Genomic DNA, 26,233 nt, shown 5'->3' on the forward strand with positions numbered 1-26,233 from the left:
TGACTCCACGATCACACTTTGCCTTTACCTGCATCACAAACACAAATTGCAATGCATGAGTATTTTATAAACACTCAGTAAGGCAATCCTCCCATCTACTGGGCTATACACACAAGCAATAGAGACATCTCTAACCATCAACCAACAATCAACAATCAACAATAACAAACCAGGACTCAGCATCGACCGACACCAACATGCATCGACCGACACCAGTTGGGGATGCATCGACCGACACAAGGTTACATCTACCGATGCTAGTTACACTTGCATCGACCGACACTCGCACTGCATCAACCGACGCATGCTCGATATAACACGAAAATCCTAGGTTTTACGCGCCGTCCTTGCACTTGCATCGACCAACGCACAAAGTGCATCGACCGATGCACATGTCAAGCATCGTTTTCCTCGAAGCTTCTCGCCGGATCTTTGTTCCTGCAACCACAAAACTCGATCCCAAGCCACAAGAAAGCTTTCTAACGTCCCAAATAACATACTCACAAGCCTAACAACACATAAACAAGCAGATCAGAGAAATCTCCAGCTTAGATAAGCCATGGTCATGCACTTACCTTTGCCACAGAAGAAATCCGACCCAAACACAGGAAGAAAACGCTCCTAGGAAGCTCTTACAACGATCCCAGCTACAGATCTCTACAGAAACAGCTTCCAACTCCAAGAATCTCCCAAGAACACTCAAGAACACCAAGAACTCTTCTCTCTCTTTTTTTTCTCTTAAAAACGGCCAAACTCGCCGAATGAGACAAAACTCGAGTTTAAGGGTTTTCCCTAAACCCAAAACGCAGCGTTTAACTTAAAATTCGACTGAGAAAACCGAACCTGCATCGACCGATGCACTATATGCATCGACCGATGCAATCCCCTAAACAGGGATTTCGGTTCGCGGATGTTACACATTCTAAATATAATCTTTTCAAAATTGAGCAATCAGTTAAACGCAATCACGTTGAGCAATCAGGTATACTCATTCTTGTAAAAAAAATTTTACGGTTACCCAAATTTGAAAGTTTTGTGATGGTTTATGATATGGGAGTTGAGTTTGAAGCCGTTTCTCTGTCACTAATTATTGTTAGCCTAAAATTTTGGCTTTGATAGTCTCATGCATGTGAACTAAAATAGTATCAAGAAATGTATACATTTCTTGCGAGGGACTTGCTAGATATTTTTCCATCGCAAATTGAGTATTTTCTTGTAGTGGTAATATATAGTGTTATGAATAAAATGCTGGAGATTAGTAGTATATATGTACCTACTTGGAGGTGAGAGTACATAGATTTCAATAATCTTGTCAGAATAAATTACAGTAATACACTGGTATATATAATAATGATGTCAGAATAATAGTGGTATGAACATATGATATTTCCAAAGATTTTAAATGTATGAAAATACTTCGTTAAACATATGAATTGTTCCAAAGTTTTAATTATGAGGAGTTAGCTCTGTAATAGTGGTGTCGGAACTGAGGAACTTAGATCTGATTGAGTTCAATACTCGTACTGCTTCGGCCATTCTCATTCTATCCTTTGGATATAATTCAGAACACCTTATTCCCCCACCTGCAAAACTAGTCTCAACCATTCATCAATGGTATTGGCTATAAACGTCCAGCGTCTATAAACGTCCACAGCTACACGAAGCCGGTATTCGTGTACTCGTGTTCCACGAGCAGAGAAGGCTTTTGAGATTCCCGATGTCGCGAGGAATGGTTCCAGATATAAGATTTTGTCCGAGAGACAGATACATTTTGGTTGACAGATTGGTTATGGAGGCAGGCAGCTCACTTTCATCAGTCTAACTAATGACCGTGTCAGAACAAAATAAACACACACACACAATATTGACAATCATCATCATTCAAGAATTTGAATATTAACAACATTGATAGCAACTCTCCTTTTATAGATCTCTAAAAAATAACTAGGGGAAAAATATTCAAATATCACCAACATTATGCCTTTATCAAAATCATGTAGAGTTATACAAAACAAACTCCGGTTGAAATATTAGGACCAAAGCAATATATATATTTATAGATTTTTTTTTCATACTAATGCAATCTTTACAGAAAAGATAGGTGAATGCTTAAGAATTGAAGAATCAAAATGATCATTCTTCATATATACCCATTTTACATTCCCGCCAAAACTAACAGCCACAGGTAGAGAGAGAATGAGAGAGACCTAAATTTAAAGGGGAAGCTTGGCTAAATTTCAGGACCTCCAAAAATGGGATTGCACCGTTGTTGTTCATCTATGAATGAAGCATTATCTCTGTTCAGGTAACAAAACCCATTTTCACCAAAATAATTGAAAGCTTTTCGTTTTGTATTACCTCGCTACATCTTCTTCTTTCTCGGGTTCCCAATTCCCTCAATTTGGGAACCTGAAAAAAAAAATCCCTTCCTCAACTTCATGATCAATAATTCTCCAGGTATAATAAACCCTTTGATAATCTCAAATCTACAAACCCTTTTCACTTTTCTTGCAGCGTACGGTGCCTTTACCTAATTTATATGTTCCTTTTTGCAGAATGGGTCTCAAGCTCTCAAGAGGGCCTGTAAAAGAGAAATCAACTCTAGAACTAACGAGGGTTCATATTCTGACTTACCTTACCACAAGTTCTTACCTACGTAACTTGGTGTCCAAGAAAAGAAGACGGTTAATCATCGGCGGATATGATCTTGACATGTCTTACATTTCTGACAAATTGTTGGCAATGTCTTTTCCTGCTGAACGAATGAGAGCAGTTTATAGAAACCCTCTTTGGCAAGTCAAGTCCGTGCTCGATATGCGACACCCTGATCACTATAAGGTGAAATAACACAATTGATCAATCAAAACAATCAAAGCAACACATAAATCAATCTTTTTCTAAACATTTTTCAATGCTGCATGCAGGTCTACAATTTATGCATAGAGGAATCTTATGATCCAGAAAACTTTTATGGCCGCGTGGAACGATTCCCATTCGATGACAATCATGTTCCATCTCTCAAAATGATCCAAATTTTCTGCGAAAGTGTTTATTCTTGGATAGCATTAGATCCCAAGAACATCGCTGTTATTCATTGCATGGTATTTTCTCAAAATCAAAACCTGGTTTCTTCCACATTGTTAAAAAATCAGATTCTAATGTACATTTTGCAGGCAGGAAAAGGCAGAACAGGGTTAATGGTATCGGCCTACCTTGTTTATGGTGGAATGTCAGCTGAAGACGCTCTTGAGATGTATGCAAGCAGAAGAACTACAAACAATAATGGGGTAAGTCCTTAATTTAGCTATGGATTAATAGAGAATTAAGATTTTCTTGATTAACACGGTACCATGACAGGTCTCAATACCAAGCCAACGTCGTTATGTGAAATATTGGTCAGATTTACTTTCGTTTGGTAAAAAGGGACCTCCGGAGGTTAAATTACCTCAAGAAGATAGCAGAGAGTTGCTGAGGATTAGACTTTATGATACAGCTAACGTTGACTCCGTCTTCTTTGTGGTCTCAGAACTTCAAGAGGTAATGATATATATACACTTTTGATGCATTTGCAGATTCTGTTTGATAAATAATATAAACATTGATGCAAAGCAAACTCTGTTTCTGATGTTAGGTTCCAAATGAGATGTATAGACCATCTGTAGAACTTGCAAGAGGTTGCTGTAGACAATTCAAGAAAGGGTATTGTAGAAGCTCGAGTCCACGGTATTATATATCTCATGTGAATCCAGAAGAGGATGAGGAAGTAACAGATGGAGAAGAGCCACGTCTTGTTGTTCAAATGGATACAGAGAGTTCCATCATCGACGAGAAAACATGTCTTGATTTTTACTTTGACAAACCTGTGAGAGTAAGTCTTAAAACAAAAAAAAAAAAAAAAAAAAAAAAAAAAAAAATCTTCTTCGGACATGTCTTTTTGACAAGATATTGATACGTTAATAATATGATTCTTTTGGACAGTTGAGTGGAGACATACGCATCACATTCTACCAGAAAATGATTGGAAGCCGCCTTTTTTATACTTGCTTCAACACAGCTTTTATAACCAATGGCTTGCTTCAGGTAAAATTATAGAATTCTTTCAAGCAAATGCTCTCTCTCTTGACATTTGTATCAATGGCCATTTCTTGCTCCTGCAGTTTTCCATAGGAGAGCTAGACAAAGTTGGTGGTAACGGAAGATCGATATCTGGTCCTGATTTTAGCTTGGAGTTACTCTTTGGCCCAGCTAATTCAAAATTCGAGAAGTTTCGTTCCCGCGATGACCTTTCTATTTCTTAAGCCTCATTTTCAGCTCACTCAAGATCGAATCCGTTGAAGCTCATTTGGATTCAAGACTTCAGTCAGCTACAAAAGAGGCCTGGATAGATCAGCTGATACCTAGACAAAGGCTGAAAACAGAGTTTTCCATGTACAAATGCAGAGGCAAACGGGAAATTATCAAACAAAATCAGCAAAAGAACCACTTTCTCTACAATGTATTTTTCTTTTTGGTAGCAGGGACTGCAGTTTTGGTAAATGATAGACAGTAATATGATTTATGGGATTCTCTTAGCATCCATTTTTTCATAAGGACGGTCTGTTTCCAGTTTAAGAACCAGACACTCTGGTTTGAGTACATATCTTTCATAGCAAAAGTTAAGTAAACGGTTTTATTATAACTGCAATACAACTTACCATCAAACTGTCTTCACTGTGACTTTGACGCTCCAACTCGAGCTAATTAGATGGAGAAACATAACAACTAAAAAACAGAATAGAAAAGCAGGAGAAAGATCTCTTTTTATGCTTGAGTCTAGCTCTTTGAAACCACCTCAAAGGATATGCCATTGTCTTCAAGTCGCTGCTGGATATCAGTTGATCCGAAGACAATGCCTGGTGTGTAGACTCCTCCTTTAACTAGGCTTTCGCGCTGGCCCAAGATTATCAAACCGCATTGAACAAGTGTTATCGGAGTGGTTATATACCCAATCTCAGGTCCTGAAATTCTTGTAATAATTTCCATGTCAGGCTTTGTGTTTCCTTGTGAAGCTAAGCTCTCTTCGCTGTACCCACGACCAATGAACCACATCTTAAACGTAGCGCTTTCTACCTCTTCTTCACTTGGACCCTTCTTTTGGAACCAACCAAGGCTAAAAACTGAAGGAAACTTTAAAAGAAGCCATCTTCCAAAGGAGAACTTGGAAAGTAGACCAAGGGACACTCCAAGTGTAACATAACGGAATATCCCAAAGAGAGATTTGGATGTTATCTTTACACCGAAGTGAGCTGGCTTGATCGATGACCAGAATGCTTCTCTCTTTTGTATATGCTCAGGACTTTCGTTAAGCCCCTGAAGTCCATGTGGTTTCTCTATTAGAGTTGTGAGAGTTCTACGAACAACTACTGCATCAGCTGAAGGTAAATTTAAAGCCCAAAGACCAATCTTTTTCTGGTTTTCTAGTGTTGGTCCTCTAGCTGGAGGACCATGAATCTGCAAATACATTCCAAAGTTCAATACAAGCCAAAGCCTACTAACAACGAATGTACATAACAACCTTAATCAACCCTAACTAAAGAAACAAGGAGAATTGATTCAATGTCACATTACGTTATATGCATTACTTACCGATGGTCTTGGCCTTCTTGGTCTTGAACGTCTCAGTTCTTTAAGCTTATCCGCGTTAGCTACACCTAAAACCGCAGACTCATAAGTCCCAAAGTTTCCAGCAATTCTTTTGTCAGACTCCAAGCTGAGATACGCTTCAATCTGGTTAGGAACCGATGGAGTTTCCCATTGTTTGGCATTAAAGAGAAGACCCAATCCAGCAGGAATCGAATCCAAACCACAAGCAGAAACGATTAACGAGCCAGTTTCTTCAGCTCTTTCATGGTAACTAGCTTCCATCCTCTCCATGAACTCAGGTTCACCACTTATATCCAAATAATCACACCTATAAACAAACTTAACAAGATTACACCTTTATCATCAAGCTACAATCTTAATCGTTCCTTAAACCTAATCAGAGATAAAACTTAACAAGAAGCTTATAATTTTTCAAGAACTCAAGATCACAAAAGCTTAAAGATTTGATCTTTACTTAAACACTGAACCAAAACTTCATAAATGCATCAAACTTTTGTTGGAATCAAACCTTGATTAATGCTGAAACTTGAAAGAGAGAAAGAGTAACAAGATTCACAAAGAGAAGAAGAAAGAATCAGAAGAGTCCTTAGATTGGAGAAGAACGAGCCACGAGACTGAGGGAGAAGAGGAAGAGAAGACTTTTGTTGTTGTTAAGGGATAAATGCCATTGGGCTATTGTGTTAATCAAGCCCATTAAGTGTTGGGTTTAGTGTTGTTGCAAACTATAGGTTAAACATTAACCTAAGTATAAACATTAACAAGATAAGGAAAAAGTTTTAAGAAAAGAGAGAGGCTGCAACAACGTAACTTCGAACATGGTATCAGAGCTCGGTCAATCCCGGTGAACAGAAATCTACAAAAAGTTGAATGGAACAAATGTCAAGGAAGATGAATGAAGTGAGAAGACACTGCAAAATTTGTAAGAAGAGCAACCACAAGGAAGGTGAGTGTTACCTTCTACAAAATTATGAATCTCAGTTCTTTAGTAAGCAATTTAGACCAAGGAGAGGTTGTTTTGCGTGTGGAGAACCTGGCCACATCAAGAGAGAATGCCAGAAAAGGCAAACACAACAACAATTAGAAGAGGAGACTGGTCTATTTAGTGCAGCCCATGTAGTGGATCATACAAGCTGTGATGAAATCTGGTTAATAGACAGTGGTGCTACCAACCATATGACCAAGGAAGAGAGATTGTTTACTACAATAGACAAATCTGTTCAAGTACCCATTAGGATTGGAAATGGGGCAAGAATAATGACTGCAGGGAAGGGAAACATAGAAGTGATGACCAAGAAGGGAGTAAGGGTTATCAAGGATGTTTTTCTTGTCCCGAAGATAGATAAAAATCTGTTAAGTGTTCCACAGATGACAAGAAATGGGTATAAGGTTGTGTTTGTAGAAAACAAATGTATAATCCACAATCAAGGAGGAGACAAGATTGCAGAAGTAGAGAGTGTAAGAAATGCTTACTTGTTGCGTATGCAGTTAGCTGAAGAGAGTGTAAGGATGGCCAAAGAAGAAAACTTGTCTGAGTTATGGCATAAAAGGCTCGGACACTCTGGTTTTCACAATTTAAAGAACCTGCAAACAAATCAAATGGTCAAAGGTCTACCAAACTTCAAGGTGATTCAAGAGGTTTGTGAAGCATGTGTTAAAGGTAAACAATGCAGAGAAGAATTTCCTAGGATCTCAGAAACAAAAAGTAAAGAAGTGTTAGACTTGATTCACACAGACATATGTGGACCAATGCAAACCCCATCATGTAATGGAAGCATGTATATACTTACTTTTACAGATGACTTCTCGCATATGTTGTGGGTATATTTTCTACGGTTGAAATCAGACACACTTGCAACTTTCAGGAAATTTAAGAGCCTCGTGGAAACTCAAACTGGCAAACGAATAAAGAAACTCAGGTCAGATAGAGGGGGAGAATTCAAGTCAGAGCAATTCACAAGATTCTTAGAAGAGAATGGAATAGAGAGGCAGTTCACTGTGGCTTACTCACCACAGCAGAACGGAGTTGCTGAACGTAGAAACAGGACCTTGCTGGACATGGCAAGAAGCATGTTAAAAGACAAAGAAATGCCAGATGATTTCTGGGCTGAAGCAATATTTATAGCAACTTACCTTCAGAACCGACTCCCCACCAAGGCATTAAACACAAAAACACCACTTGAAGTCTGGAGTGGTCACAAACCCTCAGTTGGTCACCTTAAGGTATTTGGCTGCGTTTGTCATGTGTGGATACCTGCAGCTAGAAGAAGAAAACTAGATGACAGGTCAGAGAAGGCTGTGTTTATGGGATATAGACCATAAGTAAGGGTTACAGGGTGTATGTCCTAAGTACAAAGAGAATAGAAGTTTCAAGAGATGTGGTGTTTGAACAAAACAAGAGTTGGAATTGGAAAACTCAAGAAGAAGTAAATGAGAGAACTGAGAGATCTCTCAGTAAGGTCAGCCCATCTCAGAAAACAAATGTGGAAATACAAAAGAGAAATGAAACTAGTCCAGAAGCTAGAACAAATTTCAGAGATGAAAGACAAGGTATAAGTCCTATACCTTTTCAGTTAAGTGGAGGAGAAACTGAACCTGGGAGCTCTTCTCGAGTCGTTCACAAGGTTAGAAGATTGGATGATATATATAATGAAACAAAAGAACAAGGGGAAAACGCAAATCATGTTGCAGAAGCATGCTATCTAATCTGGGAGGAGCCGTCCACATTTGAAGACGCTATAAACAGCAAAGAATGGAAAATTGCAATGGATGATGAAATCTACATCATCAACAAGAATGAGACTTGGGAGCTGGTAAGGTTACCTGAAGGCAAGAAAGTGATTTCAGTGAAATGGATATATAAAGTGAAAACAAATGAGAGTGGTGAGATTCAAACACTGAAAGCAAGATTGGTGGCCAGGGGGTTTACTCAAACTTATAGAGAAGATTATGGTGAAACGTTTGCCCCAGTATCCAGACACGACACAATCAGAACTCTAATAGCCTTAGCCTCCCAAAATAAGTGGAACCTACACCAAATGGATGTTAAGTCAGCATTCCTTAATAGAGAGATCACAGAAGAGGTCTATGTTGAACAACCACCAGGGTTTGAGATAGAGAACATGGTTTACAAGCTAAAGAAAGCCCTATATGGATTAAAGCAAGCACAAAGAGCTTAGTACAGTAAGATAGACTATTACTTCATGTCACAAGGATGCAAGAGAAGTGATTGTGATGCAGCAATGTACACAAAAGAATGTGAAGGTGAAATTATGATTATTAGCCTATATGTTGATGATCTTATCATTACAAGGAGCAGTGAGAAGATGATCAACCAGTTCAAAGAGAATCTGAAGAAAACTTTTGAAATGACTGATCTGAGAAAACTCAAGTACTTTCTTGGGTTTGAGATTACTTACACCGAAGACGGAGTGTTTTTAAGCCAAAGGAAGTATGCTAAGCAGCTGTTGGAAAAATTTGGAATGAGCAGCTGCAACCCTGTGAGCACACCTCTAACACCTCAAGGGAAAAATCAAGAGGAAAGTGAAATCCTACCTAATCCAAGACTGTATCGAAGCATGATTGGTGGACTTTTGTATCTTGCAGCAACAAGACCTGATCTTGCCTTTGCTGCATCGTACTTGTCCAGAAGCTTGTCTCAACCTACTGAACAAAACCTACAAGAAGCAAAACGGGTGTTAAGGTACATACAAGGTACTATAGACTATGGATTGAATTTCAATGAGACCAATCAAGTAGAGTTGGTTGGATTCTCTGACTCTGACTGGGCAGGATGCAGAGAAGACATGCGAATTACTACAAGTATGTGTTTTACCTTGGGTAGCGTTATGTTCACATGGCAAACACAAAAACAAGACACTATTGCACAATCTACAGCAGAAACAGAGTATATGGCGTTGTGCTCAGCCACTAATCATGCAGTATGGTAACGATTGCCGGGAGAAATGAGAGTTGACACTACCAAGACTGTGCCAATATACTGCGACAATACATCTGCAATTGCAATTGGTAGAAATCCAGTTCAACACCGGAGGACGAAACATATCCAAATACGGTATCATGTGGTTCGAGAAGCTGAAAAAGAAGGAGTGATCAACTTGAGATACTGCAGTGGCGAGGAACAAATCGCTGACATCCTCACTAAGCCTCTGGGAACTAAGAGGTTTGAGGAGCTTAGATCGAAACTCGGAGTTACGCAAAATCCCACCAGGAAAGTCACTGCAGATATGCACATGGCACAAGTTTCTCAGGTTGATAAAAAGTTGCATATGAACAAACTGAAACAGAGCAGAAGGAGTGAAGAAAAACAGAGAGCAATCGAGATCAAGAACAAGGCAGAGAAAGAAAGGGATATGGAAAAAGAGGGAGACCTCATTGAGCATAATCCAATAAAGAAGATGGGGATGTTGCCGATGAGTTACGCAGATGCTGTAAAAGGAACATCTAGACAGATAAAAGAAAGCAACTTAAAGCATAATGGAGAGATGAGAATCCAAAAATCAATTTTGAATTTGGGGATTAATCAAAGGTTTGAAAGAGAGTGTTTGAATCAAACCTTGATTAATGCTGAAACTTGAAAGAGAGAAAGAGTAACAAGATTCACAAAGAGAAGAAGAAAGAATCAGAAGAGTCTTTAGATTGGAGAAGAAGGAGCCACGAGACTGAGGGAGAAGAGGAAGAGAAGATTTTTGTTGTTGTTAAGGGATAAAGGCCATTGGGCTATTGTGTTAATCAAGTCCATTAAGTATTGGGTTTAGTGTTGTTGCAAACTATAGGTTAAACATTAACCTAAGTATAAATATGTTGTAAGTTGCATAATGAACAAGATAAGGAAAAAGTTTTAAGAAAAAAGAGAGAGGCTGCAACAACGTAACTTCGAACAATTTTAACACACTAAACTAATCCCGAGAAAAATCTATACCCTGAATCAGCACAAGCGGAGACGACGGGATCGCCATGGATACGGAAAGGTCCAACACAGTTAAGGATGAGTTTGGTTTGTGTACAGAGACGACGAAGTGAATCCGGGTCAGATGTATCAGTAGTGAGGATAGCGACAGAGGAAGGAGGCGGGTTCGGGCGTGCGGCCCATTGGAGTGATTGGGTTAACCGGGTCGAGTTACGACCTGCTAAAGCTAGAGACTTTAACGGAGAAGACGGTGTTTGAAGGAACTTGAGAGCTTCCCTGACGACGTATTTACTGGTGAACCCGGATGCTCCGAGTATGACGATATCGTAAACCGGGTCGGGTTTTTGGGTTGGGTTCATCGTGATCGGATTTTGGGATTCGGAGACGGTGAAAGGTTTTGGCTTTGAGATAGATATTTACAATATTCGTCTTATGGAGCTTTGTGTTCACCGACATCGACGACGTTACAGGTCATTGTTACACGTCAATGTGTAAACATATCTTAAGTAATAAATCTAAAATAAACGAAATTGAAGCATAATAATTTGTGATTTGATATGATTGGCGTAAATCATGTGTGACGTAATTCATTCATTCATGTTTGCTGTTTCTAAATTCTAATGATTGTAAGCCGATTTAGAGGGTAAGAACACTTCACGCCGTTTCTGCTTATATTACCAGAACTACACGGTGTCTTAAATTTTTGAGAATAAAAACGGCACGCAGTGAAGCTATGTAAAGTGAAAACTGACAAACTTGTGTAACCAAGCTCTCTAAGCTCCAAGTGTCTATGTTCCCTCCATTGTTGTGTTTCTTTTAATCGCTTGATAAAACTAACAAAATTTGCATTTCTTTTATTTTTTATAAAAAAAATAAGTAGTTGAGAATGTTGGGATACAAACCAAGTCCTACATCTGATATTTAATGAGACTATCATTAATATATAAAGAGTTAGGGTCAATCTGCTAATTACCAATTGGTTTTTAGTTGGAAATCCAAAATAAACCCAAATTTAACAGAGAATCTGTGCTTCAGTTTTTTTTTTTGTGTTGGTAACCGGACTTTTTTATAAGATCGATATGAGAATGTTAGAGACATTTTCAAAGCAAGTTGTGCTCGGGGAAGATAAAACCGGAAAAGTGTATCACCAAGGTTGGTTTATAATCCCTTTAGATACTAGTATATATCATCGGGGAGCGACGAGTGTAAATTGATAAGCCTTGTGTTAATGTCTTAGTATAACGCAAGACCATTGTAATTAATTGATACGAGATATGGTATTACGTATCATAGGAGGAAGCCCAAAGCTTCTTGTTAGTCGGTTATTAATACTTCCTTTTATGGTTAGATTAAGGTTTTGGTATTTTTACTTTTCTATTTAGCATAAGTCGGTTGTAAGGGCTCTATATAATGAGATCCAAAGATTAATAAGAAATCATCTTCCAAACAATTAACCTAATTCTCTAGAAAGAGGCTTATGTTAAGAGGAAGTTAAGCTTTCAATTCTTTTGTTCTCTTTGTTCTTGAGCTATAATTACGGGGGTTACTACTAGAGCTGGGGCTAAGGCTTTGGCTCATAAAATTTTTGTATCAGAGCCGACTGATTCAATGGGTGAGAACAATCATATTGTGGAACAGCTCGCAAAGTTGACAGAGCAGATGGAGCGTATGAATACGAAGATTGATGATGTTAAGAGAGACATCTATGAGGGACTGGACCCGATGAGCGAGATTGTGGAATCTCTTCAAAAGACTGTAACCATTCAACAAGCGGCAATAGCCAACACAGTGGCTACTCAAGAAGAGCTACGGGAGCAGAACGTGGTCGTGGAAGATTCAGTCCGAAAAGAACAAGGGGGTCAAGAATAGGCTTGGAGGGGCAGACATCTCCACAACCTACGTCGGGTGATAATCTGACTACAACCTTTCAGAAAGGGAAGGGAAAAGAAGGAATCAGTTCATCGTCCAAAAAGGTTGTTAACCATGTCCAACAACAAACCTACTCTGCAGGACCATGGTCACGACGTACAGGAGGAGGAGAACGGGGCCACCGTAGGTCTGATGGTGGAGGAGATTGGAACGTGCAGCAGATAGGGGGAGTAACTGGAGATCCTTATTATGATTCTCCGCATGGAGATCACCGTGAAACAGAGGAACTGGGGACCAAAGGAAAATTTGAGCCGAGGAAGGGCTTAGGAGACAGGTCTGGTTCTGTTGGATATATAGTGGTGCTGTCCAAGATTGAATTTCCAGCGTACGATGGCTCCACCAACGCCATGGAGTGGATTCAAAAGTGTGAGGATTACTTTGAGGATCAGAGGATTTACAATGAAGATGCTAAAGTGAGGCAAGCGACTTTTGTATTAACAGGACAAGCCTATCATTGGCATCAAAACCTGCGGAGGCTGATCCAGCATCGTCTTGGATGGGCTGAGTTCAAAAGAATCTGCAAAAGTAGGTTTGGCAAGGCAGATTCGGTGAACCCGGTGGGCGAATTGTGCAATCTAAGACATACGGGAACGGTGGACGAGTATTGTAACCAGTTCGAAGAATGTTTGGGACGACAAACAAAGTTGTTTGGGGATAAACAATTATGGCAATTTTGTGCCGGCTTGACAGACAGCCTGCATAAAGAGGTAGAGTATCTTCGCCCAGAAACAATCTTCGAAGCCATGGAATATGAAAGAGACAATGAGTATAAGATTGAGGTGAAAAGAAGATTAGAACCTTTGGAGGACACTTAGCTCCGCCCACACACTATACGAGACCTATGACTCGAGTTAGCGCTATGGAGAACCAAGGATGTCCATTAACCAAAGAGGTGGAAGCTGTGGATGTAGTCTCCAAGCAGGAAGGATCAAAGAACTTGCTGAAAAAGAAAGCCTACAAGCGTTTGACAAGTTCAGAGATGGCAGAGAGAAGAGAGAAGGGACTTTGCTTTAATTGTGACGAGATTTTCACTCCTGGACATAAATGTCAACCGATTTTATTTCACATCAAGATGATTGACGATGACGAAGATTCAGGGGATGAGTCTGAAGAGGAGGAGATGGAGGTCTCTCTTCATGCTATGAAAGGGGAGGAAACATGAAGCACATTTCAAGTGAATGCTAAAATCGCCAATGGATCTAGTTGGACATTATTGGACACGGGTAGCATACATAGCTTCATTAAAATTAGTGTGGCTGAAGATTTGGGAATTCCAATACTCCGACGTCCCGGACGATCAGTCTCCATGGCTGATGGTTGAAGGTGTCAAGTTGATGGGTTTTGCAAGGGTCTTGTGATGGAGATACAAGGACACCAATTCACGGCAGATTATTTTGCAATACCCCTAGGCGGTTTTGATGTCGTGTTGGGAATTCGTTGGCTTAATGCACGTGGACGTGTCGTTTGGGATGGACCAGCTCGGACCATTGAGTTTGAACACAATAATAATCTTGTTAAATGGCAAAGAGAAGGTCACCAAAAAGAAAAGCAAGGGGTAGTTCTCAATGCCATTGAGAATGATAGTGGAACTCTTGAAAACTGGTTTGAGGCAGAGGAAGAGATCTTCACGACTAATGGCTTCTTAGGAAAGAAAGAAGAGGTTACAAGGAGCTGGGAGGGTTGCTAGCTGAGTATGAAGACTTGTTTGCAAAACCCTCTAGTTTGCCACCGCAGCGAGATTGTGACCATCGGATTCGTCTTGTTCAAGGAGCAAACCCGGTGGCTGTGTGTCCTTATCGGTACCCGCACTTGTTAAAAGACGAAATAGAGCGTCAATGTAGGGACATGTTGCGACACGGGGTGATTCGACCTAGTACTTCACCCTTCTCTTCGCCGGTGTTGCTGGTGAAAAAGGCAGATAATTCGTGGAGGTTTTGCATTGATTATAGAGATCTTAATAAGGTGACGATCAAAAATAAGTTCCCCATCCCGGTGGTCGATGAGCTTCTTGATGAGCTATATGGGGCTTGATATTACACTAAACTTGATTTAGCTTCTGGCTATCATCAAGTTCGCATGTTAGACGATGACATCGAGAAAACGGCATTTCAAACACATCATGGGCATTATGAATTTTTGGTTATGCCTTTCGGACTCTCCAATGCACCTTCAACGTTTCAAAGTCTCATGAATTCGGTATTTCAGGAAGTTCTTCGAAAATTTGTTCTTGTTTTTTTTGATGATATACTTGTTTATAGTGCTTCATGGGCTGACCATTTAAGACATGTGAGATGGGTTTTTGGGCGTTTACGAGAGCATAAGTTTTTGTTGAAACATGCCAAGTGCTCGTTTGGACAGAAAGAAGTTGGTTATTTGGGACATGTCATCACAGGAGAGGGTATCAAAGTCGATAACGCGAAAATCACTGCTATCAAAGAATGGCCAACTCCAACATTGACAAGAGCGGTTCGTGGGTTTTTGGGACTCTCTGGGTACTACCGCAAGTTCATCAGCGGTTATGGCATACTTGCAACCCCATTGACCAGCATACTTCGTAGAACTGGTTTTCTTTGGAATAGCGAAGCAGAAGCAGCTTTCCCATCCTTGAAAAAGGCACTATCTGAATCGCCGGTTCTAGCACTACCTGATTTCACTAGGAAGTTTGTAGTGGAGTGTGATGCGTCAGGTAGTGGGATTGGCGCGGGTTTACATCAACATGATCACCCGGTAGCATTTTTTAGTCGCAAGTTGGCTGAGAGACATATGAAGCTTGCCGCATACGAGCGTGAATTGATCGGACTAGCTAAAGCGGTGATTCATTGGCGGCCATACTTGTGGGGACGTCATTTCTTAATCCGCACTGACCACTACAACCTTAAGTTCATTTTGGAGCAACGATTGTCAACAACACCACAAATACATTGGGTAAGCAAGCTATTAGGGTTTGATTTCCGGGTTGAATTTCGTGCTGGAATGACTAATTAGGTGGCTGATGCCTTATCTCGACGAGATGAGGAAGAACAAGAGACTGTGTGTGCTATTAGTGCGATCAGCAATTCAAGTAAAGGGATCTTCGCGAGACTGCGTACGGAGGTGGAAAAAACAGAGGCGCTAGCCAAGCTTCGCGACCAAATTATTCGGGGAGAGATGCCACATGCTTGGGCGGTGTGTGATGGATTGATTTTTCATAAAGATCGCGCTTACCTTGCATCTGAATCTGACTTGGTCCTTGAGGTAGTGTCTGGATTCCATAATTTTGGTCATGAAGGTGTCCAAAAAACAATGGACCATATGAGACGGGATTTCTATTGGAAAGGTTGGAAAAAGACGGTACAAGACTTTGTTGGAGATTGTCAGGTTTGCCAGAAAAACAAGTGAGAGACTTTGCAGCCTGCAGGATTACTACAACCGTTGCAAGTTGCAACCCAGGTTTGGTCTGATATTTTTATGGATTTCATTGAGGCCTTACCAAAGGTCAATGGCAAGACGGTCATTCTTGTGGTTGTTGATAGGTTCTCCAAATATGCACATTTCATCGCTTTAAGTCATCCCTACACAGCAGGCTCGATGGCCCAAGCTTTCTTTCGTGATATTGTTCGCCTTCATGGGATTCCAGAATCGATAGTGACACACCGTGATAAAATCTTTCGAAGTCTATTTTGGCGAGAGTTGTTTAAGTTGCTGGGGACAGATCTCTGTTTCACCACCGCTTACCGGCGTCAGTCCGACGGGCAAACAGAGATTGTTAACCAAACCTTGGAGATGTATCTTCGTTGTCTCATGGGAGACTCTCCGTCAAAATGTCTTTCTTGGCTTCCTTGGGTTGAATATTGTTACAACACATCGTTCCACTCAGGTCTCAAGGCAACACCGTTTCATGTTGTTTATGGACGAGAACCTCCAAAACTTTTGGACTACTCTGCAGGGAGTTCGCGTGTGGACGCTGTTGATGTGGCCTTAGCACAGCGTGATGAGTTTCTCGTCCTAGCTCGCGAACGGTTGCTAGAGGCTCAACAGCGTATGAAACTCTCGTATGATAAGCATCATAGGCTCCTTGAGTTCCATATTGGGGATTGGGTGTGGCTACGGATTCAGCCATATCGCCAATTGACAGTATCCAAAGAAGCTTTTACCAAGCTGTCTCCAAAATACTATGGTCCATTTGAAGTCCTTGCTCGCATTGGTTCTGTTTCTTATCAACTACAGTTACCCAAAGGGACAAAGATTCATGATGTTTTCCATGTTTCATTACTCAAGAAGCATAAGGGAGAACGTCCCACTGATGCTGCGACCTTACCTCCACTTCTTCACGGTCGTGTAGTTCCGCCAACACCATTGCGTCTACTAAGGGCAAGAATGAGGGGAGGGATTCGTCAAGTGCTGGTACAATGGACAGAAGATGAGGCTGATGATTCAACATTGGAAGAGGCGGGAAAGTTGTTCGAAGCTTATCCAGAATTGGAGCTTGAGGACAAGCTCCTAGTCGAGGAGGTAAGTAATGATACGAGATATGGTATTACGTATCATAGGAGGAAGCCCAAAGCTTCTTGTTAGTCGGTTATTAATACTTCCTTTTATGGTTAGATTAAGGTTTTGGTATTTTTTACTTTTCTATTTAGTATAAGTCGGTTGTAAGGGCTCTATATAATGAGATCCAAAGATTAATAAGAAATCATCTTCCAAAAAATTAACCTAATTCTCTAGAAAGAGGCTTGGGTTAAGAGGAAGTTAAGCTTTCAATTCTTTTGTTCTCTTTGTTCTTGAGCTATAACTACGGGGGTTACTACTAGAGCTGGGGCTAAGGCTTTGGCTCATAACATTAATTATCCTAGGTTGTTTGTAGTGGATTATAGCGGTGTTGGCAGCTCAACACCTATAGCTGATCAGTCGGTTAGCTAGGGAACTAAGAGCTTAAAGAAAGTTGGTCCAGGAGGATTCAGCATTATGAATGAGTTTAGGATCATTTGTTGCTAGATATCTCTCTGCACTTTTTGTTTTCATAATGAAATATATATTTAGTGCCATTCGAAATATTTTTCTTTATTGCAGGATGATGCAAATAGAAGACTATCCCCAAATTTCTCAATACATAGGAAGGTCGATGATGCAATGCTATACCATTGTGGTATATGAAATCATTGAAATGAATGACAAGGGGGAAACAGACAAAGTAAATAATATTTTGATCAAGATGACAATTTCTTTTAGCTTCTTTTAATTTCAATCAGATCACTTTCTCCATGTGTGAGAGACATTACAGCTAACGTGCTCTAGTAAAAAGTTTCAATCACGTATGTTCATATGATTTTGATTACTTATAAAAAGTAAAAGCTAATCAAATATTTTGATCTCCCACACAATAGTATGTGAAATTTACCTATGTGTAAAAGACGAAAAGCTTAAAACAAGGAAGATGCATAATCATAGATTTCTTTTTCTGCTACTGAATTTTTATGAATTAAAGTTTTCTTTTTTGACTGAAGAAGACCCTTTAAGGCAATGCACCTGACCAACAATTATCATCATTGTACTGCTTTAGTATTTAAACCCCACCTTCTGGTAAATATCTCTTTTTGAGAACTCTGTTGTTTTGTACATAGAAGATGTTATCAAGTGTTTGTAAGTACTCTGATTTTTGTTAAGACATCTGAACAACTTGGGATAGATTAACTAACTAATCTACCTTAATTGTTTCTTAGCTTTTTAACCTGTCGGTTAGGTCTTCTCTCTTTCTCTGTCAGACAGGTGACAAAGCTAAATATGTCTTTTTCTTTCTCTCTCTCTCTTTTGCAAAGAGAAGAAAAAAAAAAGAATATTACCCAATTTTGGTTTCATAGTTCTCTCTCTTGCTGTTTATGCGGTTGTGTTTTGCAGCTTCCCTTACCTCTCTTTCACAAGAAGATTCAACAAAAAAAATGGTTTCCTTTTACTTTTAATAATTTTGTCATGTGATTTTTTGTTCCTCGTTCTCTCCTTTTTTCATCATCGTCTTCTTTGTGTCTTTGTGTCTTGCAATCCCATTTAATCTTTTGGCCTAATGTGGGGTTTAATTCCCCCATATTAGACCCGTTTCCATATCCGGAAACAAGTTTTTTCCCTATAACAAATGGGTTGCATCAGCTCCAAGAATGTGTCATGTTTTACGGACCAGAGTCCCTCACCGGTCCTTGAGCCCGGCTTGATATCTACAAGTCGAGTTCTTATTGATCATTCGTTGGAGGCGAGTCACAATAGCAAGCGTTCAAGAAAATCAAGGAGATTGAGCGGTTCTGACTTGAGGGCTGGTGTCAGCCTCGGATTGTCTCATAGGAATTTAGAGGCTGAGCAAGCGGCTGCTGGTTGGCCTGCTTGGCTTTGCTCCGCTGCCTCTGAGGCTGTTCATGGTTGGGTTCCTCTTAAGGCTGAGGCCTTCCAAAAGTTGGAGAAGGTAAGACATGGTTTCTTGCCAAGAAAGTTACCCAAATGACATTTTTTTTTTTTTGGGTTATGTGTTTGATAGATAATGTTTGGTACGGTGTTAGATTGGACAAGGAACATATAGTAGCGTGTTTCGAGCACGGGAAGTAGCAACGGGTAAAATGGTGGCTTTGAAGAAGGTAAAGTTTGATAATCTTCAACCAGAGAGCATTAGGTTCATGGCAAGAGAGATTCTAATTTTACGGAAACTCAACCATCCAAACATCATGAAACTTGAGGGCATAGTCACGTCTCGAGCATCTAGCAGCATTTACCTTGTTTTTGAGTATATGGAACATGATCTTGCCGGCTTATCCTCGAATCCCGACATCATATTCACCGAGTCACAGGTACAACAAAACCGAAATATGTGTATTTTTCTCTGATATTGGAATGAAGTTTTTGAAATACTTTATTTAATATGATTCTTGTATATATACAAGATCAAATGTTACATGCAGCAAATACTTTGGGGACTAGAGCATTGTCATATGCGTGGCGTAATTCATAGAGACATTAAGGCATCAAACATTTTGGTGAATAATAAAGGAGTTCTAAAGCTTGGAGACTTTGGGCTAGCAAATGTGATAACACCTACGAACAAAAATCAATTGACGAGCCGTGTAGTGACTTTGTGGTATCGAGCTCCCGAGCTTCTTATGGGATCCACTAGTTATGGAGTATCAATCGATTTATGGAGTGTTGGATGTGTTTTTGCTGAGATTCTCATGGGGAAACCAATCCTAAAAGGCAGAACTGAGGTAAAAGCAAATTGTCTTAAGGGTGGGCTCGGAGTTGAAATCTTTTTTAATTTTTACTTTATTTTATAGTTAATTATTTATTCCATTTTTTGTTTTTTTTTTGATTTTGCAGATTGAACAATTGCATAAGATCTACAAGCTTTGTGGATCTCCACCAGATAGCTTCTGGAAAAGAACTAAGCTTCCCCACGCAACATCCTTCAAACCACAACATACTTATGAAGCCACTCTTAGAGAACGATGCCAAGAGTTATCAACGAGTGGTGTTTTCCTACTAGAAACTTTGCTCTCAATGGAACCTGACAAGCGTGGCACTGCTTCTTCTGCACTTAACTCCGAGGTGAAAGCAAGATTTCAACTTCCACATTTCTCGTTTTCTATTCACATCTTAAGTTATCTTTTCTGACTCGTCTCAATCTGGTCTTAGTACTTCTTGACAAGGCCTTATGCATGTGATCCTTCTTCATTGCCTAAATATCCACCAAACAAAGAAATGGATGCTAAATATCGTGACGATATGCGCAGGTCAGAATTCTTCTCTTGACTTTGAAGCTTCTTCCATTTTCCAAGCTCTTATATGAGAACTGAAGTTACCAAAACTGTGTATGTTTCATATATAACTGTTATTGCACATTCTTTTGCAGGAAAAGAGCAAACCTAAAGTTGCGAGATTCTGGAGTGGGCAGGAAAAACAAAAGACCAAATAGAACACAATACGATCCAAAGAATTACGCTAAGTTACCAATAAGACAGGTCCCTCTTTCTCTCTTGCTCTCTATAAAAAAAATCCTCTTCCAGCTATGTTTCTTGAGTCTCAAGTAAGGTTTGAACGTGCAGGACACGGTTGAGGTTAAGAACATACCTAATGAGGCATCTCGAGCCACGACAACAACACAAGGAAATTACTACAAAGTCTCTGACCTCCCAATGACCACGGGACCGGCCAGCGGCTTTTCATGGGCCGTGAAAAGACGGAAAGATCCTGATAATATCTCCACTCTTACCTACTATCAACCCAGCTCAAGAAGCCAATTGAGCGGAACAAGTGTTGCATTTGCCAAGAACACTTTTTTGAATCTAAAACCAGATAATGACTCAGTATGGGAGGTCCAAGGAGACAACTATGATGATGTTATTATCGAGGAGGTTCCTAGTGAGAGTAAACTTAGCCGTATTGGCGAACGTCACGGATCACTTGATGGTACTAGTTTGGATTTCAGCCAAAGAGAGGAGGATTCTCCAAAGAAACACTTAGTAAGTGCTCTTCTTATTATTAAAATTGAATCTCTATTAATTTAACTTAATTGGAGTATGCATTTATCTATAATATACTTGAAGTTGGATGTTTGTTATTATGGTTGGTGTTGCAGGAGCATCTACAATTTGGAAAACAAAGCATATCAGGACCGTTGATATTTAAATCAGGGAAGATTGATGAGATTTTGCAGAGGAATGAAAGTAATATACGGCAAGCTGTCAGAAAATCCCACTTCCAAAGGGGTAAAAGATAAAACTAATAAAACCAGAAACAATTAAACCGGAAATAACCAGATAAGTTCACTAAACCAGACTTGGTTTTTTGTTTTGTTTTGCAGAACAAGATGACAGATAAACCGAAAAGTCAAATTACCAAGAAGACAAAAAGTCCACTTTTCATCGTTTTTGGACAAACGAGAGGAAAAAAAAAAGAAACATTACGGAAAACAAAGTGAATCCAATATATATATCCAAAAATGTTTCTGAGCCCTCTTCGTTATATGATGTAATAGAGGAATTGGAAAACAATTACGTATATAACAAAAAGTTTGTCATTTTTAGAGGAATCAAAAAAAAAGAAAAAGAGCATGACTTTTTCCCCCTATTTAAGTTGTCTTTTCTAAAGATAATTCTCATAGTATTAGGAGACAGTAAACAGAGAAGTGAGTAAAGATTTATTCTCACATTTGTTTCTTGTAATATTAATGTTAAATAGGATAATTTAGCATGGAACATTCGTCCCCGGCTTTTTAAGCTTCTTAATCTAATGTAAAGCATAGAGAATGAAAAAAAAATTAAGAAAAATAAAATATGAACAAAAACTGAGAAACACCAAATTGGATTATTTTCAACGCATGCAAATAAACATGAAAACGAAACTGAGTTATAAGAGTGTACACAAGTTACAAAAAGTACAAACTCAAGGTGTTATAACCTATTATTATAAATAGAAAGAACACATATCATTATTACAACATTAACAGATACAATATACAAATCTCTTGATGCATAACAAATCCGGCAAAACAAAAATTCAGATTTATTTTTGTTATTTCTTCATCCAAGATTAAAAGATCACAAAGGGAGTTTTCAAACAAGAGTTTCTCCTTCTTCGGATACTAAAAGCGTTGGGATTTGGCCGTTGTCAACGAAGTCAATCTTGCTCAATCTTAGACAACATAAAACCTTTTCTGGTAACTCCTCTTGTTTTTGAGCCTATATTTACCAAAACAAGTTTTTAATTCGCGTTCTTCCACAACAATAGTGTCTATTATTAGAATGATAACCAAAAGCACTAAACCTGGATAGTTAAGCCGAGATCAAGAGTTCCATTTTTAAGTCGATCTCTGAATGCTTCAAGCCCTTTTCTTGGAAGGTAGCTAAACCGGTGCACATCCAAATCAATCTCAAAGTAGTTAGGACCCTGGATACAGAGACAGAACAAACCAATCAAGATTAGTCAAGAAAACGATGTTAATCAAGTTAAAGAAGAGTCTGACGTTAAATAAGAAACCTTGTAGAAGCTGTGTTGAGGACGTGAAAGGACAGGTTTTTCATTGTATGCTTGTATAAGCTTCTTTTCAGTAGTGCTTAGACTGAGTTCATCCGGATTAACTAACCCGGCTATGATTTTGAGCCTTTCACGAAACGGCACAATATTATCTTTCGCAAACCCTTTCACTTTCTCCATCTCATCTTCCACCAATTTCTGCAACAACCCGTAAAGCTCAATGCGCGCATTCACAAGAAAGAAATATAAAAGAACATTTGTCTTAATTTAGGTCTTTTAGGGATAACCTTGATGCTGTCTTGGTATTGTTGAGAGATTTCTGTTTCGAAATGGTCACGTAACTTAAAGTAAAGTACTATACTCATGCCTTCCCCATTACTATCACCGAGAAACATCGCGGCTGGATAAGTTGGAAACTACGAAAACCAGATTCATTAGAGTCTTGTAACACATTTATTGATCTAAATGATTCTTTAGTAGTTTTTTACCTGGATGTTGACAATAAGAAGAGCAGGGAGGTTCGCATCGGCTTTGATATTGGGAAGCTCAAGATGTTGAGCTATATGATCAATCTTCCTTGGACACACAAACAAGTCAACACCAATTGGAGTATATGGACATTGGTCTTGAACAGGGGATTTACGTTTATCTCTGCAAATTCATAATTGTTTTAAGCAAATTCGTAATTGTTTTAACACTTTAAATCTACTTTAATCCGGTTAATAGACGACACAAATAGTATAAATAAACAGAGAAGTTAAGCAACGGACTTGAAATAAGTTTCACCACGTAGTTTAAAGTTTGAAGTTGGTATCTCACACCAACTTGCTGAAGATTGCTGCTTATCTTTGGCTAAGCATGGGATGGTGAATCCGGCTTTTGGACGGTACAACAATCTCTTGGACGACTCTTTATAAATAGAAAAACCAGTTCAAACATGCATGTTAAAGTTACGGGATCACATAAAGATTCATATACATCTATATGAAAGGTTCTGTTGAAAACTTGATAACTTACTATGCTCGGTAACTTCTTCGCCGTCGCATGATCTCCTCTTCAATGAAACCTGGTAAACTATAGACTTTCGTTTCTGTGATGTGGGAGATTTTAGATTCTTGTCTTTGAAACTAACCGTTGGAACTAATAGGCTCAAGTTTGATTTCAAAGTTTTTCCTAGAGCGGCGCGGTTTTGTTCCTTCACTCCTTTAAAGCTTCTATATGTTTGGTCCAAAAGTTTCTTCTTGTTTTTTCCTGTGATAACAGACAAATTAACAATTAGGATATATTTATGTATAAATGTTTGCTCATAATCCTGTTTGTTGTATTACCGCCATCAATCTTCAAGTAACTCTCATGGTATTCTTCGTAATTTCCATTTCCATCAACGATGCTTGAAGAAGCCTCAAACTGAACTATTTGACCATTTGTGATATCACCCTCAAACCATACATTATCAGCTGAAACAAAATCAAGATTTTATCTAATGCTCAATATACCCAAAATAAAATCAAATTACCAAATTATTTAATATGTAAAATTGATATTTACCTTCATGTAGGCTGATAAACTCATCATCCGAGTCAGAAAAAATACTTAAGGAATCAAACCACGCATCGTTTTGACAAATATCTGCAAGAAAACCGAAGATCCAACAGTCTTCAACTATTTTCTTATGTATAAACAAGAAATCAATTTCCTAATGATACTCACCAAAAGAGGTTTGGATTCCAACATCACTTAGCCGTCTAATATTTGGATGAGAGATAACATCACACACTCTAGAAATGTGTTTTGAAAATCTACGGTGACGGCCTTTCCTTCGCGGCCTAAGTCTTCTTGAATGTGTTGACGACATACATGTACCCATTTTTATTACAATTTTAAGCTAGAACCTATTGAAGAGAAACCCACATCAGGTTTCTAAAAGAGATATAACACACATATGATACGCCAATGCTATAAATCACATAATCATCATCTCTAGAAATTAAGACGTGACTTTATAGTTTACTTTTTACATTGGATCAAGTCATTGCCAGACTTTGTCTTGAAGACTTGAACATGTATATTAGTATATATATAGCATCAACTACGAGATTTTTCGAAGCCGTCCGCCACAAGACATAGACATCTATTTAAAAATAGGGAGATGGACAAAAGAAGATGTAGGAACAAATCTTACATGAATTAGACATGCTAGACTTATACCAAGTCAACAGCTGCAAGTGGAAGCTTACCAAACGTCAAAGCATTTTTTTTTGTTGTTGTTGTTGCTAAGAATGTAAATACTTGTCAAACAAAAACATGAAAATAATGATATGACACAGAAGTGACAGAACTAAACATTATGCAAATAAACCAAACCTTAATCCCAAAAAACCTCTCAACATAACGTTCTCATGGAAGTCAAAAACATTATAAGGAAAATGAAATGTAAATATTATGTATCAAGAATTTTCGTGGATAGAGAGACATAACAATCAGAAAAATAGGGAAGAAAGAAAATATACAATCAGATTAATGTAATATATAACGAACTTTCTCATAAAAATCGAAAAGAGAAATATAGCAAAAAAAATTATGTCTACGTTATATATATGAAGATCCGTATAGATATGATATATATCCATCCAATCTATGTGAAGATTTCAATTATCATTAGTACATTACATTACGTGACACATGACACATGCAACGCGTAACAGATACAAAAGAGCAAAAATAGAAAAAATTTCAAGAAAATAAAATAAAGTACTTTAAAGCATGTGTTCCACAGTTCCAGCTGCCTTCGACTCTCTCTTTCTTTTCCTCTATAATGTAAAATATTTACACTATATATGAACACCATAAAACTAATTTTGGTTCACACGAAACAAAACAAAAACTAATTTAGAACACACAGATATTTCATCGGATAATCAACACATATATTATCATATATATATAGTAGAAAAATGTAATTTTTAGAAGTAAAAATATTATAATATATTTATAAAAGAAAATATATTTCACTACAAGAAAACAGGCAATTTCTATTCCAGTAATCGTCGCTCAATAGTCGTAAAAAAGGATTTTGCGACTCCTTAGCAACTATTTGCGATGGTCGCTAAAAAATGGTCGCAAAATTTGTTGGTCGCAACATGGTCGCTTATTTACGACGGATTTAGGACTTTATAATATAGTCGTATATTAGCGACGTTTGTGTGACTGTATATGGTAGTTGCAGTTTCCGACTAAACTGCAACCAAGTCTATTTGGGGACATTTTTGTGACTGTATAGAACAGTCCTAACATTTTTGTGATTGTATAGAATTAGGACGGTTTTGGAACTAATGTAAGAGTCTGTGTTTAGCGACTATTTTTGTAATTTGGATTGGTCACGAAGTGGTCACATTTTTTTGAATTGGTTTGGTCACAAAGTAGTTACATTTTTTGAATTGGTTTGGTCACAAATTAGTCACGGTTTAGCATTCCTAAATCTGATTAATTTAGAATTTTGAAATGATATTAATCAAAAGGAATGATGATTTAAGGTACTAATCATGCAAACTTATCATCCTAAACAAAAAGATCCTCCAAAAAGTATTCAAAAGCAAAACAAGTTCATAAAAAAAAAAGCAGGGAATTGCAACACATTCAGTTGGAAGCAGTATTAGAGGAAGGGGAATTGGCAGCTGGACTGGAGGCTGGTGTGGTGCCTCCGTCAATGGGTTGTGCATTGGTTGCAAAATGCGGTAGCTGGATGGGTGG

The 26,233-nt window shown here is 38.6% G+C and overlaps 4 protein-coding genes and 1 pseudogene across 10 annotated transcripts; 3 read left to right on the forward strand and 2 right to left on the reverse strand.

The window, feature by feature from the left end:
- The first annotated feature begins 2,262 nt into the window (after positions 1–2,262).
- On the forward strand, positions 2,263–4,701 carry LOC104719634 (phosphatidylinositol 3,4,5-trisphosphate 3-phosphatase and protein-tyrosine-phosphatase PTEN1). The gene is made up of 8 exons (XM_087469684.1): positions 2,263–2,457; positions 2,556–2,838; positions 2,925–3,101; positions 3,174–3,287; positions 3,358–3,537; positions 3,632–3,868; positions 3,979–4,080; positions 4,158–4,701. Exons 2-8 carry the CDS (start codon positions 2,557–2,559, stop codon positions 4,296–4,298), a joined length of 1,233 nt encoding a protein of 410 aa, XP_087325810.1. The 5' UTR covers positions 2,263–2,457; position 2,556; the 3' UTR covers positions 4,299–4,701.
- Positions 4,527–11,105, reverse strand: LOC104719636 (putative mitochondrial saccharopine dehydrogenase-like oxidoreductase At5g39410). Of its 6 annotated transcripts, none has more exons than XM_087469680.1 (14): positions 10,583–11,043; positions 9,196–9,317; positions 9,060–9,104; positions 8,570–8,669; positions 8,206–8,463; positions 7,774–7,900; positions 7,652–7,692; positions 7,431–7,534; positions 7,114–7,224; positions 6,869–6,990; positions 6,598–6,673; positions 6,152–6,496; positions 5,626–5,950; positions 4,527–5,490 (listed from the first exon to the last, which is right to left on the reverse strand). In XM_087469680.1, exons 13-14 carry the CDS (start codon positions 5,911–5,913, stop codon positions 4,813–4,815), a joined length of 966 nt encoding a protein of 321 aa, XP_087325806.1. In that variant the 5' UTR covers positions 5,914–5,950; positions 6,152–6,496; positions 6,598–6,673; positions 6,869–6,990; positions 7,114–7,224; positions 7,431–7,534; positions 7,652–7,692; positions 7,774–7,900; positions 8,206–8,463; positions 8,570–8,669; positions 9,060–9,104; positions 9,196–9,317; positions 10,583–11,043; the 3' UTR covers positions 4,527–4,812. The 6 variants fall into 6 exon arrangements, with proteins under 6 accessions (XP_087325806.1, XP_087325805.1, XP_087325807.1 ...); XM_087469679.1 differs by lacking the exon at positions 10,583–11,043 and adding an exon at positions 9,476–9,879; XM_087469681.1 differs by lacking the exons at positions 6,869–6,990; positions 10,583–11,043 and adding an exon at positions 9,476–9,879 and having other exon boundaries at positions 9,060–9,130.
- Positions 11,106–11,655: 550 nt separating this feature from the next.
- On the forward strand, positions 11,656–14,530 carry LOC147937288 (uncharacterized; annotated as a pseudogene).
- A 3,618-nt stretch (positions 14,531–18,148) lies between these two features.
- On the forward strand, positions 18,149–21,577 carry LOC104719633 (cyclin-dependent kinase C-2 C-like). Its single transcript, XM_010437588.3, has 9 exons — positions 18,149–18,926; positions 19,021–19,305; positions 19,399–19,716; positions 19,829–20,056; positions 20,144–20,241; positions 20,361–20,469; positions 20,554–20,970; positions 21,087–21,216; positions 21,312–21,577. Exons 1-9 carry the CDS (start codon positions 18,606–18,608, stop codon positions 21,326–21,328), a joined length of 1,923 nt encoding a protein of 640 aa, XP_010435890.2. The 5' UTR covers positions 18,149–18,605; the 3' UTR covers positions 21,329–21,577.
- Positions 21,578–21,834: 257 nt separating this feature from the next.
- Positions 21,835–24,522, reverse strand: LOC104719632 (uncharacterized). Of its 2 annotated transcripts, XM_087469662.1 has the most exons (10): positions 24,194–24,522; positions 24,032–24,112; positions 23,812–23,940; positions 23,501–23,734; positions 23,254–23,392; positions 22,972–23,134; positions 22,771–22,899; positions 22,487–22,681; positions 22,274–22,396; positions 21,835–22,188 (listed from the first exon to the last, which is right to left on the reverse strand). In XM_087469662.1, exons 1-10 carry the CDS (start codon positions 24,348–24,350, stop codon positions 22,063–22,065), a joined length of 1,476 nt encoding a protein of 491 aa, XP_087325788.1. In that variant the 5' UTR covers positions 24,351–24,522; the 3' UTR covers positions 21,835–22,062. The 2 variants fall into 2 exon arrangements, with proteins under 2 accessions (XP_087325788.1, XP_087325787.1); XM_087469661.1 differs by lacking the exons at positions 23,812–23,940; positions 24,032–24,112; positions 24,194–24,522 and having other exon boundaries at positions 23,501–23,716.
- Positions 24,523–26,233: the final 1,711 nt, after the last annotated feature.

Source organism: Camelina sativa, chromosome 10 (genome assembly GCF_030686135.1).
Source record: "Camelina sativa cultivar CO46 ecotype springtype chromosome 10, ASM3068613v1".
NCBI classification, from domain to species: domain Eukaryota; kingdom Viridiplantae; phylum Streptophyta; class Magnoliopsida; order Brassicales; family Brassicaceae; genus Camelina; species Camelina sativa.

Coding starts and splice junctions, on each gene's coding strand:
- LOC104719634 (XM_087469684.1), top strand. CDS start 2,557: ATGGGTCTCAAGCTCTCAAGAGGGCCTGTAAAAGAGAAATCAACTCTA. Junction 3,102..3,173: donor TCGCTGTTATTCATTGCATG/GTATTTTCTCAA, acceptor TACATTTTGCAG/GCAGGAAAAGGCAGAACAGG. Junction 3,538..3,631: donor TGGTCTCAGAACTTCAAGAG/GTAATGATATAT, acceptor TTCTGATGTTAG/GTTCCAAATGAGATGTATAG.
- LOC104719636 (XM_010437590.3), bottom strand. CDS start 10,929: ATGAACCCAACCCAAAAACCCGACCCGGTTTACGATATCGTCATACTC. Junction 5,951..10,582: donor TCCGCTTGTGCTGATTCAGG/GTATAGATTTTT, acceptor GTTTGTTTATAG/GTGTGATTATTTGGATATAA. Junction 5,491..5,625: donor CAAGAAGGCCAAGACCATCG/GTAAGTAATGCA, acceptor ATGTATTTGCAG/ATTCATGGTCCTCCAGCTAG.
- LOC104719633 (XM_010437588.3), top strand. CDS start 18,606: ATGGGTTGCATCAGCTCCAAGAATGTGTCATGTTTTACGGACCAGAGT. Junction 18,927..19,020: donor CCTTCCAAAAGTTGGAGAAG/GTAAGACATGGT, acceptor GTACGGTGTTAG/ATTGGACAAGGAACATATAG. Junction 20,470..20,553: donor CTAAGTTACCAATAAGACAG/GTCCCTCTTTCT, acceptor TTGAACGTGCAG/GACACGGTTGAGGTTAAGAA.
- LOC104719632 (XM_087469662.1), bottom strand. CDS start 24,350: ATGGGTACATGTATGTCGTCAACACATTCAAGAAGACTTAGGCCGCGA. Junction 23,941..24,031: donor GTTTATCAGCCTACATGAAG/GTAAATATCAAT, acceptor ATTTTGTTTCAG/CTGATAATGTATGGTTTGAG. Junction 23,135..23,253: donor CGTGGTGAAACTTATTTCAA/GTCCGTTGCTTA, acceptor ATGAATTTGCAG/AGATAAACGTAAATCCCCTG.